This window comes from Oncorhynchus keta, chromosome 19 (assembly GCF_023373465.1).
Source record: "Oncorhynchus keta strain PuntledgeMale-10-30-2019 chromosome 19, Oket_V2, whole genome shotgun sequence".
Taxonomy (NCBI): domain Eukaryota; kingdom Metazoa; phylum Chordata; class Actinopteri; order Salmoniformes; family Salmonidae; genus Oncorhynchus; species Oncorhynchus keta.
This window is the reverse complement of record NC_068439.1, coordinates 55,118,093-55,135,568: the sequence shown is the minus strand read 5'-3', so window position 1 is coordinate 55,135,568 and position 17,476 is coordinate 55,118,093. Positions and strand designations below refer to the sequence as shown.

At 41.6% G+C, this 17,476-nt stretch overlaps 2 protein-coding genes across 2 annotated transcripts; one reads left to right on the top strand and one right to left on the bottom strand.

The window, feature by feature from the left end:
• Window positions 1-47: 47 nt before the first annotated feature.
• Window positions 48-7,338, bottom strand: LOC118370798 (eukaryotic translation initiation factor 2 subunit 1). The gene is made up of 8 exons (XM_035755949.2): window positions 7,177-7,338; window positions 6,224-6,466; window positions 6,031-6,110; window positions 5,434-5,585; window positions 3,779-3,885; window positions 3,115-3,212; window positions 2,822-2,965; window positions 48-657 (listed from the first exon to the last, which is right to left on the bottom strand). The coding sequence occupies exons 2-8, from the start codon at window positions 6,462-6,464 to the stop codon at window positions 532-534; spliced, it is 948 nt and encodes a 315-aa protein (XP_035611842.1). The 5' UTR covers window positions 6,465-6,466; window positions 7,177-7,338; the 3' UTR covers window positions 48-531.
• A 78-nt stretch (window positions 7,339-7,416) lies between these two features.
• LOC118370800 (V-type proton ATPase subunit D) lies at window positions 7,417-17,413 on the top strand. The gene is made up of 9 exons (XM_035755950.2): window positions 7,417-7,626; window positions 8,261-8,378; window positions 8,689-8,768; window positions 8,883-8,950; window positions 9,043-9,087; window positions 15,819-15,922; window positions 16,007-16,073; window positions 16,196-16,274; window positions 16,416-17,413. The coding sequence occupies exons 1-9, from the start codon at window positions 7,586-7,588 to the stop codon at window positions 16,558-16,560; spliced, it is 747 nt and encodes a 248-aa protein (XP_035611843.1). The 5' UTR covers window positions 7,417-7,585; the 3' UTR covers window positions 16,561-17,413.
• Window positions 17,414-17,476: the final 63 nt, after the last annotated feature.

The following is a 17,476-nucleotide window of genomic DNA, read 5'->3' as shown; positions in this document are numbered from 1 at the left end:
ATGTGTAGAAAAATCAGAACACAGCTGCAATTCATACCCAAAACCACTGAGATCAAACGTGCAGAACTTTATTGATGTCATGAGCTACACACAAGCAAGATCCTGCCAGTAAAAATCCATACTACTGAAAGAGGAACAGCACATAAGTAACCCAAGCCAGTATCACACACAACTTGAGCCTATACCTCTTTACACGCATCACTTCCTGTGACCAGCGAGAGGTGAATTTGCAATGGCCACTGTTGTAAACAGTTTTCTGCGTATATGTATATGGGTATAATTGGTGTTTGTACTGTAAATGGTTACTGGTCTTATTTGCTTTAAAACATTTCTGTCCACCTCTAGACTTCAGAGAATAGCAATGTATGTTTCTCTCCATCTTCTGAGAAGTCCCTAATTATCAATTTAGAGGGTTATTAGCCAGTGAATACCTCTATGTAATATGAGTTACACATCTGTGGGACAGTGACTATGGCGAAGTCTGTCCATCCTTTTGTTTTCTTCCAAACGACCCTTTCAGGGCTAACTGGACTAGTCCTCTGCTTTAGCCTCCATCTCTCCGTCCTCGTCATCTCCGTCCACCTCTGCATTCTCCCGCTCTAGCCTCTCAAGCTGACGGGCCAGTTCGGTCTCGTCCGTGTCCGTCACCACCTTCGCCTGAAGGGGGGGGTATAACAAGAACATTACACCTCATTTACTTATTTAGCAGATGCTCTTATAAAGACCGACTTACAATCAATCAATTCACTCAAGGAGAGTAAGTTATGCAACAACAAAAATGTAGACTCCAATTCACGTGTGAAATAGGACAAATATAAGCACACACCTAACTATTATAATAAACGGTAAGTAAAACTGGTGCAGTTTTATATCTTTGTTTTTATATATCCTCAGAGATTGAAAGTAGTTTTAGGTTCAGGCTCTGTGTATGAGAAGTGTAATTATTTAGTGGACTGCAGGGAACTGAAGGAATGTGCACTCCAAATAAATAAAGGCCTCTCCTGGCTGATAAGATATGCATGGAGAAATCAAAAAGTACTGAAGTATATCTTTGTGTAAGGGAGTGGATGAGAGCTACGGGTGTAAATGAACACCGCACTATATTGAATGGATGTATTCAGGTGGTACATCTACGCCGAGTCAACATTTGAAACAGAGTTTGGGCTCTTCTGTATGATAAACATGGTTGGACATGACACATGCACTTCATGGGAAGTAGCGTCAAAGGCCACGACGAGAGAAACCAAATGCAGCGGCCTAAGGCACTGCATTACAGTGCTGAAGACGTTATGGTAGACCCGGGTTCGATCCCAGGCTGTGTTGCAGCTGGCTGAGATCGGGAGACCCATGAGGCAACGCACAATTGGTCCAGCATCGTTAGGGGAGGGTTTGGCCGGCCGAGATGTCCTTGTCCCATCGCGCTCTAGCAACTTCTTGTGGCTGGCCGGGCGCATGCACGCTCACCAGCTAGCTGTAAGGCGTTTCCTCCAACACATTGGTGCGACTGGCTTCCGGGTTAAGAGAGTAGTGTGTCAAGAAGCAGTGCGGCTTGGCAGTGTCGTGTCTCTCGACCTTCACTTCTCTTGAGTTTGTACGGGAGTTGCAGCGATGGGACAATTATATACCACGAAATTAGGGAGAAAAAGGTATAAAAAGTATTATTATTTAAAAGTGAAAAGCTAAAATGCATTGAGTCAATAAGTATTCATCCCCTTTGTTATGGCAAGCCTCAATAAGTTAAGGAGTAAAAACCTGCTTAACAAGTCACATAATAAGTTGCATGGACTCACTCTGTGTGCAATAAGTGTTTAACATAATTTTTTTTATGTGTACCACACACACACAATTATCTGTAAGGTTCCTCAGTCGAGCAGTGAATTACAAACACAGATTCAACCATAAAGACCAGGAAAGTTTTCAAATGCCACAAAGGGCACCTATTGGTAGATGGGAAAACATAAAAAGCAGACATTGAATATCCCTTTGAGCATGGTGAAGTTATTAATTACTCTTTTTCATTATAAAAGATACAGGCGTCCTTCCTCAGTTGCTGGGGAGGAAGGAAACCACTCAGGGATTTCTCCATGAGGCCAATGTTGACTTTAAAACAGTTACAGTTTAATGGCTGTGATAGGCGAAAACTGAGGTTGTATCAATAAGTGTAGTTACTCCACAATACTAACCTAAATGACAGAGTGAAAACAAGGAAGCCTGTACAGAACACAAATGATTCCAATACACGCAACGCATCCTGTTTGTAATAAGGCACTAAAGTAAAACGGCTTAAAATGTGGCAAAGAAATAAACGTTTATGTCTTGAATACAAAGAGTTTTGTTTGGGGAAAATCCAACAAAACACCACTGAGTACCACTCTGCATATTTTCAAACATGGTGGTGGTTGCATCATGTTATGGGTATACTTGTCATCAGCAAGGACTGGGGAGTTTTTTGTTGTTGATAAAAATAAATGGAATAGAGCTAAGTACAGGACATATCCTAGAGGAAAACCTGGTTCAGTCTGCTTTCCAACAGGGTCCGGGAGACACATTCACCTTTCAGCAGGACAATAACCTGCCAAAAGTGATTCTAACATGTATTGACTCAGGGGTGTCAATATATATGTAAATTAGATATTTCTGTATTTTATTTTCAATAAAATGTGCCAACATTTCTAAAACATCTTCACTTCATCGTTATGGGGTACTGTGTATAGATGGGCCTGTTTAAATCATTTTGAATTCAGGCTGTAACACAACAAAATGTGGAATAAGTCAAGGGGTGTGAATACTTTCTGAAGTCACTGCATATCCTCAGTCTCACCTCCATCTGGATGTTGAAGACGCCCCTCTTCTCCTCGATCCTCTCCTTGATGGCTGCCATGGCCTGGTTGAGAACCGAAAGGCCCTCGGTGCGCTCCAGAGTGGTTGTGGTCATGACGTAGCGTGGTGGTGCTATCAGATTAATCTAGGGAGAGAGTGGTCATACAACGCGTGGTCATACAACGCCTTGGAGAAAGTTGAGGTCAACCACAGGACGACGAGATGAAATTGATAGAGAAATATAAATAAATAGATTAGAAGTATTGAGCATGAGAGTTCCTTGATGCAACCTACCTTGATGGGCATGGCCTCTGTCGAGCAGCTAAGCCCCGCCCTCAGTGCGTCTTTCACAGCGTCAATGCCCTCATACCCGTAGCATGCCACCTCGATGTCTGCAAGGATGATAGTCAAAATGTATTGTTTAAAGAAAATAAAGTGTCAAGTCGCCATGTTTCTAATTGAAAACTTCAGAGGAGTTCAATAGTGTCATCAACATGCCACTCTGGCGAACGAATCAATGAACATTATGTAGCATTTGTCGCTAATTTCCATAGTTGTGTAGGCACTACACACATCAAATATGGAAATACGGACCCAACAAGACTTCATCGGTTAGCCAATAACTTTCCTGCAATTGAAATCCTTGGGTGGGCCGCCTAATCTTTTTTTTCCAGCTCGCCTAAGTCCAAACAGTGGGAAAAATGTTTCTAAATAAACCATCATCCTAAAATAATACATTTAGCAGTATAGATTTTCTTATTATGTTCGAGCAAAACAACACAGCATTAGCCATGGCAAAATACATAGAATTGCAGTAAATCTGCAACCTTTTCTCTCAGCCGCACAACAAAGTGTCTAGAAATGCAGGAAATTAGCATCAAAACTACCCCCCCCATTGATCTTCTCTAACATGTCTAGTACATATTTATTGCACTGTTAATGTTGAGTGTGCTGTGACCTGCTCTGATTTTGACAGCCTGTGGAGTGAGACGCCTGTTGATGTTGTCGATGAGCACGGCCCTCTCCTCCTCAGTCAGGTCTAGCCCATCCAGCATGGCAGGGTCACTGGGAAAAATAAAACATTTTTGGAACATGGATATCTGACGAAATGATTTGAGGAGATCGGGAGCAAACACTACACTACAACCCATTACACACCCGCCTACAAAATCTGCGTCCATCTCTTACTAAGAATGACAGATGGTATTCTATTAGGATCCACATTAGCTGTCGTAGAAGCGACTCTTCCTGGGATCCACACAAAACATGACATAGTACAGACCATTAATAGACAAGGACAGACCTACATAAAAGGTCTTAGGCTCATTGGAAACCTTTTCACATTGTCCTTTCCAGCAACTATGGAGAATACGTAACCAAGCCAGCCTAACACAGCTTGGCTGAGCCTGGCTTTGCTCAGTCATGGGTACAGTACCAGTCCAAAGTTGGAACACACCTACTCATTCCAGGGTTTTCCTGTTTATAAAAAAAAATTTTTTTCTCAATTGCACAATATTAGTGAAGACATTAAAACTATGAAGTAACACATATGGAATCATGTAGTCACCAAAAAAAGTGTTAAATCAAAATATATCTTATATTCCCCAAAGTAGCCACCCTTTGCCTTGATGACAGCTTTGCACACTCTTGGCATTTTCTCAACCAGCTTCATGAGGTAATCACCTGGAATGCATTTCAATTAACAGGTGTGCCTTGTTAAAAGTACACCAATAAGAAGAAGAGATTGCTTGCGCAAATAAACCCAAGCAATGGACATTAGACTGGTAGAAATCTGATGAGTCCAAATGTGCAATTAGCCATGGCAAAATACATAGAATTGCAGTAAATCTGCAACCTTTTCTCTCAGCCGCACAACAAAGTGTCTAGAAATGCAGGAAATTAGCAAATTAGGAAAAAAAATTGGAAATTAGGTTCCAACCGCCGTGTCTTTGTGAGACGCAGAGTAGGTGAACGGATAATCTCTGCATGTGTGATTCCCACTGTGAAGCATGGAGGAGGAGGTGTGATGGTGCTTTGCTGTTGACACTGTGATATATTTAGAATTCAAGGCACACTTAACCAGCATGGTTACCACAGCATTCTGCAGCGAAACGCCATCCCATCTGGTTTGCTCTTAGTGAGAATATGTAAGGGCTATTTGACCAAGAAGGAGAGTGATGGAGTGCTGCATCAGATGACCTGGACTCCACAATCACCCAACCTCAACCCAATTGAGATGGTTTGGGATGAGTTGGACCACAGAGTGAAGGAAAAGCAGCCAACAAGTGCTCAGCATATGAAGGAACTCCTTCAAGACTGTTGGAAAAGCATTCCACCTCATGAAGCTGGTAGAGAATGCCAAAAGTGTGCAAAGCTGTCATCAAGGAAAAGGGCGGCAACTTTGAGGAACCTGAAATATAAAGTATATTTTGATTTGTTTAACACTTTTTTGGTTACTTCATGATTCCATAAATGTTATTCCATAGTTGATGTCTTCACTAATATTCTACAATGTAGAAAATAGCAAAAAATAAAGAAAAACCCTTGAATGAGTAGGTGTGTCCAAACCTTTTGACTGGTAATGTATATAGGAAGAAGAGTCACGATACTCACGATACAGCCTGTTTGAAGACGTCGTAGGCGCCGTATCCCGGACGCTTGTACTTCTCATCAAACACCCAGGCGGTGCGCGTGAACAGGCTCTCCAGCTGCTCGTCCTTAGTGTACTCCAGTACCTCAGCCACGTGTCGAAGGATACTGTACACCTGCCACGGACGCCACACCATAAAAACATTTACACCTCGATATCACCTCTGGTCAAGAGGGAAGACTCACAAATGTCAGCCTGGTCCAAGATCTGAGCCCGTATTCATAAAGTGTCTCAGAGTATGAGTGCTGATCTAGGATCAGGTGCCCCCTGTTTGTGTAATCATATTCATTATGATTTAAAAGGATACACTGATCCTAGATCAGCACTCATACTCAGATGCTCTATGAATACGGCCCTGTTTGTGCTTTCTTACGGACTGCTATGGTCATTGTCATCCCAACGACGACAGTAGTAGGCTGTACAGCACAAACAGATCTAGGAACAGGCTGCACAAACGTCTGAGAGTTTATGACATCGGTGGAACAGAATGATAAATCTAATTTTGTATATTACAGCATCCTCCGGCACGTGGCTGAGTGTTGACGGTGAACCTAACTTACGGTTTTAGATTTGGTGAATTTGTCTTCACATTTGATAGCATCCTCTGGCGAAACTCTTCTCTTTGATAAATCAATGTACCCTGCAAAGAGTTGACAATGTTTTTTTGTTTTCTTTATACCTATAACACAATGTGTACACAAACACACACACAGTCTACATTTCTTGACCGCACACACTCAAACCCCGCCTCACCCTTCTCCTTGTCCACTCGGATGACCACCACGCACTCATTGCGTCCGATCCTAATGAGCTTGTTGATGGAGCGGATACGTCGGCGTGACAACTCGCTCAGCAGGATCATGCCCTCAATGTTGTTGTACTCCAGCAGGCTGACATAGGCGCCCATCTCGGCGATGGAGCGCACGTTCACCATCACCACATCCTCCACCTCAGGGAACCGGTGTTGGTAGAACCTACAGCTAAGGTTCGGCATCACTGGGGGATGGGGGTTAGGGAGACAATAGGACAAGAGGCCAATATAACAGAGAGATATGCTATTCCATATACTTACAAAGGGTTTTAAACAGGCTTTGATTAAACTCTAGAGAGCAACTGAATGAGAGGTCATTAGGTTGAAAAGAGGGAAATGGGGTGTAGATTTGGTTGGAAAGTCACAATCAGGAAAAGATGGAATACATTCTCATGATATACAGTGGCAGTTCTCTTTTGTCAATCATTCTTGGTAACAGTACTGGAACAATTGAAAATGCCTTTGGGGGAGTGATCTGGTGCCGCTAGATTGCAATATCAGAACAAAATGCCAGTCATCTCTCATAGTCATGTAGCTATCCTTGTACACTCACTCAACGTCATCATCTTACTTACCGTTAACTAACTTAGCTACTGTAACGTGTGCTGGCTAGAGCTGAAGATGTTACTAACACAGTGTCATATACACTTGCAAGACTAAGTAACTGTCATCATGAATCTATGTCTTCAGTCTGATGTATGGACGTCAACGCATCCACATTTATTCACACGCAAAACTGATCATTTAGCTAGCTAGCTACCCAGCTAACCCATTAGCTCAAACATGCGGCACATGCACCTATAGCGCTAGCTACATAGCTACGTTACTTAGCCAGTCATTCACAACCTCCGGCAAACAGCTGTTGTGTTCGCAGTGATTCGAGTAAATGCCTTACCTGTATCGTATGGTTACAGAACAACACTGTTGAATGTCCTGTATTAGATTTTTTTGTTAAACGTTATAATTTGTATTCAAATACGTAGCTAGTGAATTAGGCCCGATTGCTACAACTTCAAATTAATCCGTGGTGTGCAAATTTTTCGACCCGGAAGAGAAAGCGCCCGGGTTGACACGCGCAAGCGCAATAGCGGTTAACAACATAGTCACATGACTACTAACCAGCTGATGGCTTTTTGCAATAGAATATCATGAATAACACGACATCGGTTACAAAGCTGTTGTTCTCCAAGTAATAACAACTGTGCAATACCCATTCTTTAATATTTTAGTTATTTGCGTGCTGTCTCGTTATTTAATCGCCGTCCAGACGTAATTGAAGTACATAAGACCGTTTGCAGCCAAAGATGTCAGGAAAAGAGAGAATCGACGTCTTCCCCTCTAGAATGTAAGTAGCAAGTCTAGGTAGCTTGTTATTTTAGCCAGCATAGTTTGACATTTCTAGCAAGCTAGTCCACTCAATCTAGGGGAGCAAGTTTATGCCCCCCATTTAATACATTACCTTTTAGTTGTGTTAGGTCGAGCCAAATTACAGATCAGTAAGCTTAGCCAGCTGTCAGCTAGTTAGCAAAGAACAGTTAATTGTGAGCCCTTTAAAATAAATGATGAGAACTCAATCTTTGCACTTTTGCAACAATTTGCAATGGCATTCGTTATTATTTCGAGTCAATAGTTGTATTTCTTTGCCATTTCATGATGAACATCTAAAAGAGGAAATGGACTGTCACTGTCATGTGATGACTGTCCATAATTTCCAAACAACCACTGGGAGATTTTGATGTGCCCTAACTTTACTCACACAGTCTATGGCACAGATTATGCCATGTCTAACTACTTACTATGTTAATTTGTCTGGAACATCATAATGATGGGTCAATAAACAGTCACTTTTGATATATATTGTGGTGACCTGCAGAAAACGGCATAAAATCACCAATATCTTTCAACATGATTCAAATCTGAATGGCCATGCATGTTTATGATGAAAGTCCTCTCTGACACCTGATGACTTGTCTGTGAAGGGCCCAGACCATCATGAAGGCCCGTCTGAAGGGGGCCCAGACTGGTAGAAACCTACTGAAGAAGAAGGCTGATGCCCTCTCCATGCGCTTCCGTCAGATCCTCCGCAAGATCATCGAGGTAATTCAAGGAGGTTTAAAACCATAGAAACAAGAATGACTAGAACGGAAAAAGCCCCTCGGACCATGGACATTTGACAGTGCTCTCATCAGTGAACTCAATATGTCTGCCGGCCCACCCATCACGGACCAGCAATTTTTAAATGGGAATATCTGTTCTAGTAGTCCTGTTTCTATGATTAAAACATTGTCTAATTCTCTGTTTCTTATCTGATTTAATATAAGTCAGTTGTATTATTTCTTTGTATAAAATCCTGTCATCGGGGCATGTTACGTTGGCTCCTGTCTTTTTATTGCCTCCCGATTTCTAGACAAAGACATTGATGGGTGAAGTGATGAGGGAGGCGGCCTTCTCTTTGGCTGAGGCGAAATTCGCCGCTGGCGACTTCAGGTGAGAGGACGGGCCTCATCATGAGCCATTTGAGGCCTTTATTTAGGTGTTTGTCTGATGTCAATATTTTGCTAATGTTTTGTCTATTCTCATAACATTATCATGTTCCCACAGCACCACTGTCATCCAGAATGTGAACAAGGCCCAGGTGAAGGTTCGGGCTAAGAAGGATAACGTGGCAGGTCAACACCTTTTGGACTTCTCTGTATCTTTTTAGAACAACAGCATGTCTCTCCTTAACGTCTCACCTGTGTGATTCTCCTTTTCCTCACAGGTGTCACTCTACCTGTGTTTGAGCACTACCAAGAAGGAGGGGACAGTAAGTAGTGTTCTTATCTGGTCATGCAGGGTTGAGGCCAATTCCAATATAGTTTGAAATTCCAAATCAATTCTTGAATTCACTCATGAAGTGGAGAATTTACGTTTAATTCAATTAGAATTTCAAAAATCTTCGTTATGGAATTGGATTTAGGCTGTTTGGACTTTTTGAATTGAATTGGAATGATAAAAACAGTTAATAATTCAAATTAAATATTTCTACTTTGCCCAGTTAATGAAATGACTGCAGGATTTGTTTGAAGTCATTAACTTGTATTTCTATATTTCCAGTATAGCTAGACTGTCTGAACAGTGACATGATCAGCCTTAAAGCCTGAAGGGAATTGAATTAAAATTGGAATTATTGAGGATAATATATCCAATAATTAATTTCCCAACCTTGTAATTGAGAGGAATTTAGTTATCTCTGAATCAGTGTTTGTTAGTAGTTAACTACGTGTAGTTCAACTAGTAATTTAACTACATATTGCAGTAGCTTGGTGGTATTCAAATATACAGTGCCTTCAGAAAGTATTAATACCCCTTGACTTATTCCACATTTTGTTATTTCAGCCTGAAATAAAAATGGATTAAATATTTAGACAACTGAAAACATGTTTTTAGAAATGTTTGGCAAATTAAATACAGAAATATAATTTACATAAGTATTTACATGCGAGTCAATACTTTGTAGGAGCTCCTACAGCTTTGAGTTGTCTTGGGTATGTCTGTTATCATTTTTGCACATCTGGATTTGGGGATTTTCTCCCATTCTTCCTTGCAGATTTTCTCAAGCTCTGTTAAGTTAGATGGGGAGTAGCGGTGAACAGCAATCTTCAAGAATGCCACAGATTTTCAATGGGATTCAAGTCTGTGCTTTGGCTAGGTCACTCAAGGGCTTTCACATTCTTGTTCTGAAGCCATTCCAGCGTTGCTTTGGCTGTATGCTTGGGGTCGTTTGTCCTCTGAAGCAGGATCTCCTCAAGGACTTGCCTGAATTTGACTCCATTCATTGTTCCCTCTATCATTACCAGTCTCCCAGTCCCTGCTGCTGAAAAACATCCCCATGGCATGATGCTGCCTCCCATGCTTCACTTTAGTGATGGTGTTAGATGTGGTGTTAGACAGATGATGAGCTGTGCCTGTTTTTTCCCAGAAATAGTGCTTTGCATTTAGGCCAAATAATTCAGTTTTTGTCTCAACAGACCACAGAATATTTTTGCCAACTCCAGGCATGCTGTCATGGGCCTTTTTGTCAGGCGTAGCTTCCATCTGGCCACTCCCATAAAGCCCAGGTTGGTGAAGTACTGTAGACACTCTTTGCCTTCTTTTAGGTTCTCCCATCTCAGCCAAGGAACTATGTAGTTCTGTCAGAGTGGTCATTGGGTTCTTGGTCACCTTCCTTCTAGCCCGATTGCTCAGTTAGGTCGGACGGCGAGCTCTAGGCAGAGTCTGGGTAGTTCCGTATTTGTTAAATTTCCCAATGATATAGACCACTGCTCTTGGAAACTCTCAACACTCTAGAAATTGTTTTATACCCTTCCCCAGATACTGTATGTCTCATCACAATTCTATCTCGGAGATCTACAGGCAGTTCCTTGGACTTGATTGTATATTTCTGCTCTGCAGCATTGAAAGTTCCCAAGAACACAGTGGCCTCCCATCATTCTTAAATGGAAGAAGTTTGGAACCACCAAGACTCTTCCTAGAGCTGGCCGTCCGGACAAACTGAACAATCGGGTGAGAAGGGCCTTGGTCAGGGAGGTGACCAATAACCCGATTGTCACTCTGACAGAGCTCTAGAGTTCCTCTGTGGAGATGGGAGAACTTTCCAGAAGGGCAACCATCTCTGCAGCATTCCACCAATCAGGCCTTTATGGTAGCGTGGCCAGATGGAAGCCACTCCTCAGGTAAAGACACACTACAGCCTGCTTGGAGTTTGCCAAATGGCACCTAAAGACTCTCAGACCATGACAAACAGGATTCTCTGGCATGATGTAACCAAGATTGAACTCTTTGGCCTCAATGCCAAGTGTCACGTTTGGAGGAAAGCTGACACCATCCCTACGGTGAAGCATGGTGGTGGCAGCATTATGCTGTGGTAGGGACTGGGAGACTAGTCAGGATCGAGGAAAAGATGATCGGAGCAAAGTACAGAGAGATCCTTGAAGAAAACCTGCTCAGGACCTCAGACTGGGGCGAAGGTTCCCCTTCCAACAGGACAACAATCCTAAGCACACAGCCACGTCAACGTAGGAGAGGCTTCGGGACAATGTCCTTGAGTGGTCCAGCCGGAGCCTGGACTTGAACTAGATCTAATTTCTCTGGAGAGACCTCAAAATAGTGGTGCAGCGACGCTCCCCATCCAACCTGATGAGCTTGAAAGGATCTACAGAGAAGAATGGGAGAAACTCCCCAAATACAGGTGTGCTAAGTAGAGGTCGACCGATTATGATTTTTCAACACCGATACCGATTATTGGAGGACCAAAAAAAAAGAAGCAGATACCGATTAATCTGACAATTCTTTTTATTTTTAGTATATATATTTTTTTTATATAAAATGTTATTTATTTGTAATAATGACAATTACAACAATACTGAATGAACACTTATTTTAACATAATATAATGCATCAATAAAATCAATTTAGCCTCAAATAAATAATGAAACATTTTCAATTTGGTTTAAATAATGCAAAAACAAAGCGTTGAAAGTAAAAGTTTAATATGTGCCATGTAAGAAAGCTAACGTTTAAGTTCCTTGCTCAGAACATGAGAACATATGAAAGCTGGTGGTTCCTTTTAACATGATACTTCAATATTCCCAGGTAAGAAGTTATAGGTTGTAGTTATTATAGGAATTATAGGACTATTTCTCTCTATACCATTTGTATTTCATTAACCTTGGACTATTGGATGTTCTTATAGGCATTTTAGTATTGCCAGTGTAACAGTATAGCTTCCGTCCCTCTCCTCGCTCTTACCTGGGCTCGAACCAGGAACACATCGACAACAGCCACCCTCGAAGCAAGGGGAACAACCACTCCAAGTCTCAGAGCGAGTGACGTTTGAAACGCTATTAGCGCGCACCCCGCTAACTAGCTAGCCATTTCACATAGGTTACACCAGCCTAATCTCGGGAGTTGATAGGCTTGAAGTCATAAACAGCGCAATGCTTGAAGCACAACGAAGAGCTGCTGGCAAAACGCACAAAAGTGCTGTTTGAATGAATGATTACGAGCCTGCTGCTGCCTACCACCGCTCAGTCAGACTGCTCTATCAAATCATAGACTTAATTATAACATAATAACACACAGAAATAGGAGCCGTAGGTCATTAATATGGTCGAATCCAGAAACAATCATCTCGAAAACAAGACGTTTATTCTTTCAGTGACATATGGTACCGTTCTGTATTTTATCTAACGTGTGGCGTCCATAAGTCTAAATATTCCTGTTACATTGCACAACCTTCAATGTTATGTCATAATTACATAAAATTTTGGCAAATTAGGCAGCCCAAACTGTTGCATATACACTGACTCTGCGTGCAATGAACATAAGAGAAGTGACACAATTTCACCTGGTTAATATTGCCTGCTAACCTGGATTTATTTTAGCTAAATATGCAGGTTTAAAAATATATACTTCTGTGTATTGATTTTAAGAAAGGCATTGATGTTTATGGTTAGTTACACATTGGAGCAACGATACGCACCACATCAATTATATGCAACGCAGGACATGCTAGATAACTACACATGGTTGATGATATTACTGGTTTAACTAGTGATTATGATTGATTGTTTTTATAAGATAAGTTTGATTCTAGCTTGCAACTTACCTTGGCTTCTACTGCATTCGCGTAACAGGCAGGCTCCTTGTGGAGTGCAATGTAATCAGTTGGTTAGAGCGTTGGACTAGTTAACTTTAAGGTTGCAAGATTGAATCCCCCGAGCTGACAAGGTAAAAATCTGTCGTTCTGCCTCTGAACGAGGCAGTTAACCCAACGTTCCTAGGCCGTCATTGAAAATAAGAATGTGTTCTTAATTGACTTGCCTAGTTAAAATAAAGATAAAATAAAGGTGTAAAAAAATATCTAAAAAAAATATCGGCCCTAATTAATTGGCCATTCCGATTAATCGGTCGACCTCTAGTGCTAAGCTTGTAGCGTCATACCCAAGAAACCTCGAGGCTGTATTCGCTGCCAAAGGTGCTTCAGCAAAGTACTGAGTAAAGGGTCTGAATAGTTACAGTTGAAGATGGAAGTGTACATACACCTTAGCCAAATACATTTAAACTCAGTTTTTCACAATTCCTGACATTTAATCCTAGTAAAAATTCCCTGTCTTAGGTCAGTTAGGATCACCACTTTATTTTAAGAATGTGAAATGTCAGAATAATATAAATTGTATTTCTTTCATCACATTCCCAGTGGGTCAGAAGTTTACACACACTCAATAGTATTTGGTAGCATCGCTTTTAAACTTTAGTTTCGGGTAGCCTTCCAAAAGCTTCCAACAATCATTTGGATGAATTTTGGCCCATTCCTCCTGACAGAGCTGGTGTAACTGAGTCCGGTTTGTAGGCCTCCTTGCTCGCACACACTTTTTCAGTTCTGCCCACAAATGTTCTATGGGATTGATGTCAGGGCTTTGTGATGGCCACTCCAATACCTTGTCATTGTTATCCTTAAGCCATTTTGCCATAACTTTGGAAGTATGCTTCTATCATTGTCCATTTGGAAGACCCATTTGCGACCAAGCTTTAACTTCCTGAATGATGTCTTGAGATGTTGCTTCAATATATCCACGTAATTTTCCTTTCTCATGAAGCCATCTATTTTGTGAAGTGCACCAGTCCCTCCTGCAGCAAACCACCCCCACAACATGATGCTGCCACCCCTGTGCTTCATGGTTGGGATGGTGTTCTTCGGCATGCAAGCCTCTCCCTTTTTTTTCCAAACATAACGATGGTCATTATGGCCAAACAGTTCTATTTTTGATTCATCAGACCTGAGGACATGTCTGCAAAAAGTACGATCTTTATCCCCATGTGCAGTTGCAAACCGTATTCTGGCTTTTTTTATGGCGGTTCTGGAGCAGTGGCTTCTTCTTTGCTGAGCGGCCTTTCCGGTTATATCGATATAGGACTCGTTTTACTGTGCATATAGATACTTTTGTATCTGTTTCCTCCAGCATCTTCACAAGGTCCTTTGCTGTTGTTCTGGGATTGATTTGCACTTTTCGCACCAAGGTACTTTCATCTCTAGGAGACAGAACGCGTCTCCTTCCTGAGCGGTATGACGGCTGCGTGGTCCCATGGTGTTTATTCTTGCGTGCTATTGTTTGTACAGAGGAACGTGGTACCTTCAGGCATTTGAAAATTGCTCCCAAGGATGAACCAGAGTTGTGGAGGTGTAAACATTTTTGTCTGAGGTCTTGGCTGATTTCTTTTGATTTTCACATGATGTCAAGCAAAGAAGCACTGAGTTTGAAGGTAGGCCTTGAAACACATCCACAGGTACACCTCCAATTAACTCAAATGATGTCAATTAGCCTATCAGAAGCTTCTAAAGCCATGGTGGAATTTTCTGGAATTTTCCAAGCTATTTAAAGGCACAGTCAACTTAGTGTATGTAAACTTCTGAACCACTTGAATTGCTAAACAGTGAAATAATCTGCCTGTAAACAATTGTTGGAAAAATTACTTGTGTCATGCACAAAGTAGATGTCCTAACCGACTTGCCAAAACTATAGTTTGTTCACAAGAAATTTGTGGAGTGGTTGAAAAACAAGTTTTAATGATGCCAACCTAAGTGTATGTAAACTTCCGACTTCAACTGTATGTAAATGTCATAATTAAGATTTGATTTCTTTATCAATTTGCAAACATTTAAAAAATATATTGTTTTTGCATTGCCATTCTGCTTTATTGTGTATAGATTGAGAAAAAAAAAACATTTTAGAGTAAGGCTGTAACATAACAAAATGTGGAAAAAGTCAAGGGGTCTGAATACTTTCTGAATGCACTGTATTTAGACAGGTGTGTTGTCTTTCTAAAGCATATCCAAAAACAATTGAATTGGCCACAAGTTGTAGTGACATATCAAGGATGATCAAAGGAAATTCAATGCATCTAAACTCAGTTTGTAGTGTCATATTTCATTTTCAATACATTTGCAAAAGTGTCTAGAAACACTTATTTTATGTAGATGGGTGAGGTCTTATTTTTATACATTCTGTTAACATATTACCCCAAAGTAGCCTGACATTTCAGATGTATATATGATAATCTTTCACTAAGTGGTGTGTATGTGGTGAAATACTTTTTCGAAGTAACAATTTTTCTGTGGTCTAGTTTAACTTCTTCCAGTGTGAAGTAATTTGTAGCTTGGCAAACTATATTTTCAGAGAAGCTTCACCAACACTGTTCTGAATTCAAAGACCTAGAAATTGAATTGAATTGAATGGAATTTACAGGGAGAGGGAATCTAATGTAGTTTGTGGAATTAACCCCAACCCTGTGGCCCTGTATGGCTTTGGATAAAAGCATCTGCAAATGGCATTTATTATTGTCATTATTACCTCATATTGGCATGGCTCCATTTTTGATCAAATTTAGTTGAACAACTTCTAGAAAGCGATGCCCTGCTATTGAACTTGTATTGTAGTGTGTTTCTGTGTCACTGCTCACTGTATTCTCTGCTTCCCTCTATCCTCTCCTTGTTAGGTTATGAGCTGACTGGTCTGGCCAGGGGAGGAGAGCAGGTCTCCAGGCTGAAGAGGAACTATGCCAAAGCAGTGGAGCTGCTCGTGGAGTTGGCCTCCTTACAGGTAAGTCTCGCGAGACTGGTAAACCACGCGGAGCATGTGTGACTGAACAACAAAGTCTCATTGTCTCACTGTTTTGATCTACAGACTTCCTTTGTCACACTGGATCAGGCCATCAAGATCACCAACCGCCGTGTGAACGCCATTGAGCATGGTGAGTCTGCACCGCTTTGGCACAATAACTAAACCTGCACTACATATCGATAATGGCAGTCAAAAGAGATGTTTGGAAGACAGCGTGGAGAGGATAAAAAATGTGGTTTAACCTGTCCTCAGTGATCATCCCCCGCATTGAGCGGACCCTCAGCTACATCATCACTGAGCTGGATGAGAGGGAACGAGAAGAGTTCTACAGGTAAGTTACGTCATCCCTCAGACTCCTCATCCTCAACACCCTGTCTATACCCCCAGCTGACTGGAGGATCACTGTCCGTGTGTCTCGTAGCGATATCGAGTGTTCTAATTCAAATTTCTATGGTGAGTCCCACCTCCTCAGGCTGAAGAAGATCCAGGAGAAAAAGAAGCAGATGAGGGAGAGGACGGAGAAGGAGATCGCCGCCCGTCTGGCCAAGCTGGGCCCCATCGCCGAGCCATCCAACATGCTGATGGAGGAAACCGACCAGGACCTGCTGTTTGAGTGACATGCTGTCACCCCTGGCTACTCCGTCACCCACATCCTATTTATTCTGTGCCTCTCCGGCCAGGTTGATGTCTTCTTCTTGTGTGCGAAAGGGAAGAATTGTATGTTTATTTTTTGTGTGTACATGTTGGTGATGTTTTGTTGTCGTTTTCAGTATTGGAGATTAGTGTCCAGATTTAGCACTGTATAGAACTGTCAGAACTTTGCAGCTAACAGCAATCACATCAGTTCACTAGAGTGTCAAACGTGTTGAAGGGGAGTTATCTTTTGAATGCTTTAGTAGCAAATAATATATGTACATTGAGTTAAATGACATGGTTTACAAATGTGAACTGTATTTAAGCATTCCATCTGATTGGGTTAGGACATAGATGGCTATAGGCAATGCTTCCATCAGAACACTCAGTCAATGCATGCTGTCATTCTGTACAGTTAAAACAGGATGGCTCTTCTTTCTCCCCCTAAGCGTCTGTGTTGTGGATGCTAATCCCTTCCATGGTCACCACATATCAGTGGGGTTGTATTGACCATAAAATAATGACATTCTGTTTCTGTGCAATTTCATTCTATTTCTATGGTACTGTATTGACCCTTTACAGGAGGATGGCTAACATGTGGGTCCCTTGTGGCTCAATTGGTAGAGCATCGCACTTGCAATGCCAGGGTTGTGGGGTACCCCCACGGTGCCCCAAAACGACAAATGTATGTACTCAATACTGTAAGTCACTCTGGATAAGAGTGTCTGCTAAATGATAATGTACCGGTGACCCCCTATAACCATCCACGGTGGCACCCTGAGTGCAACCCCTCTTATGTCGGAACAATTCATCCAAATAAAGATGATCTGAATATTCTCCAAGTGTCACTTTGCGATTTCTTCTCTCAAATGAGTGTTACTGTAGGTGTTTCAGCCACGA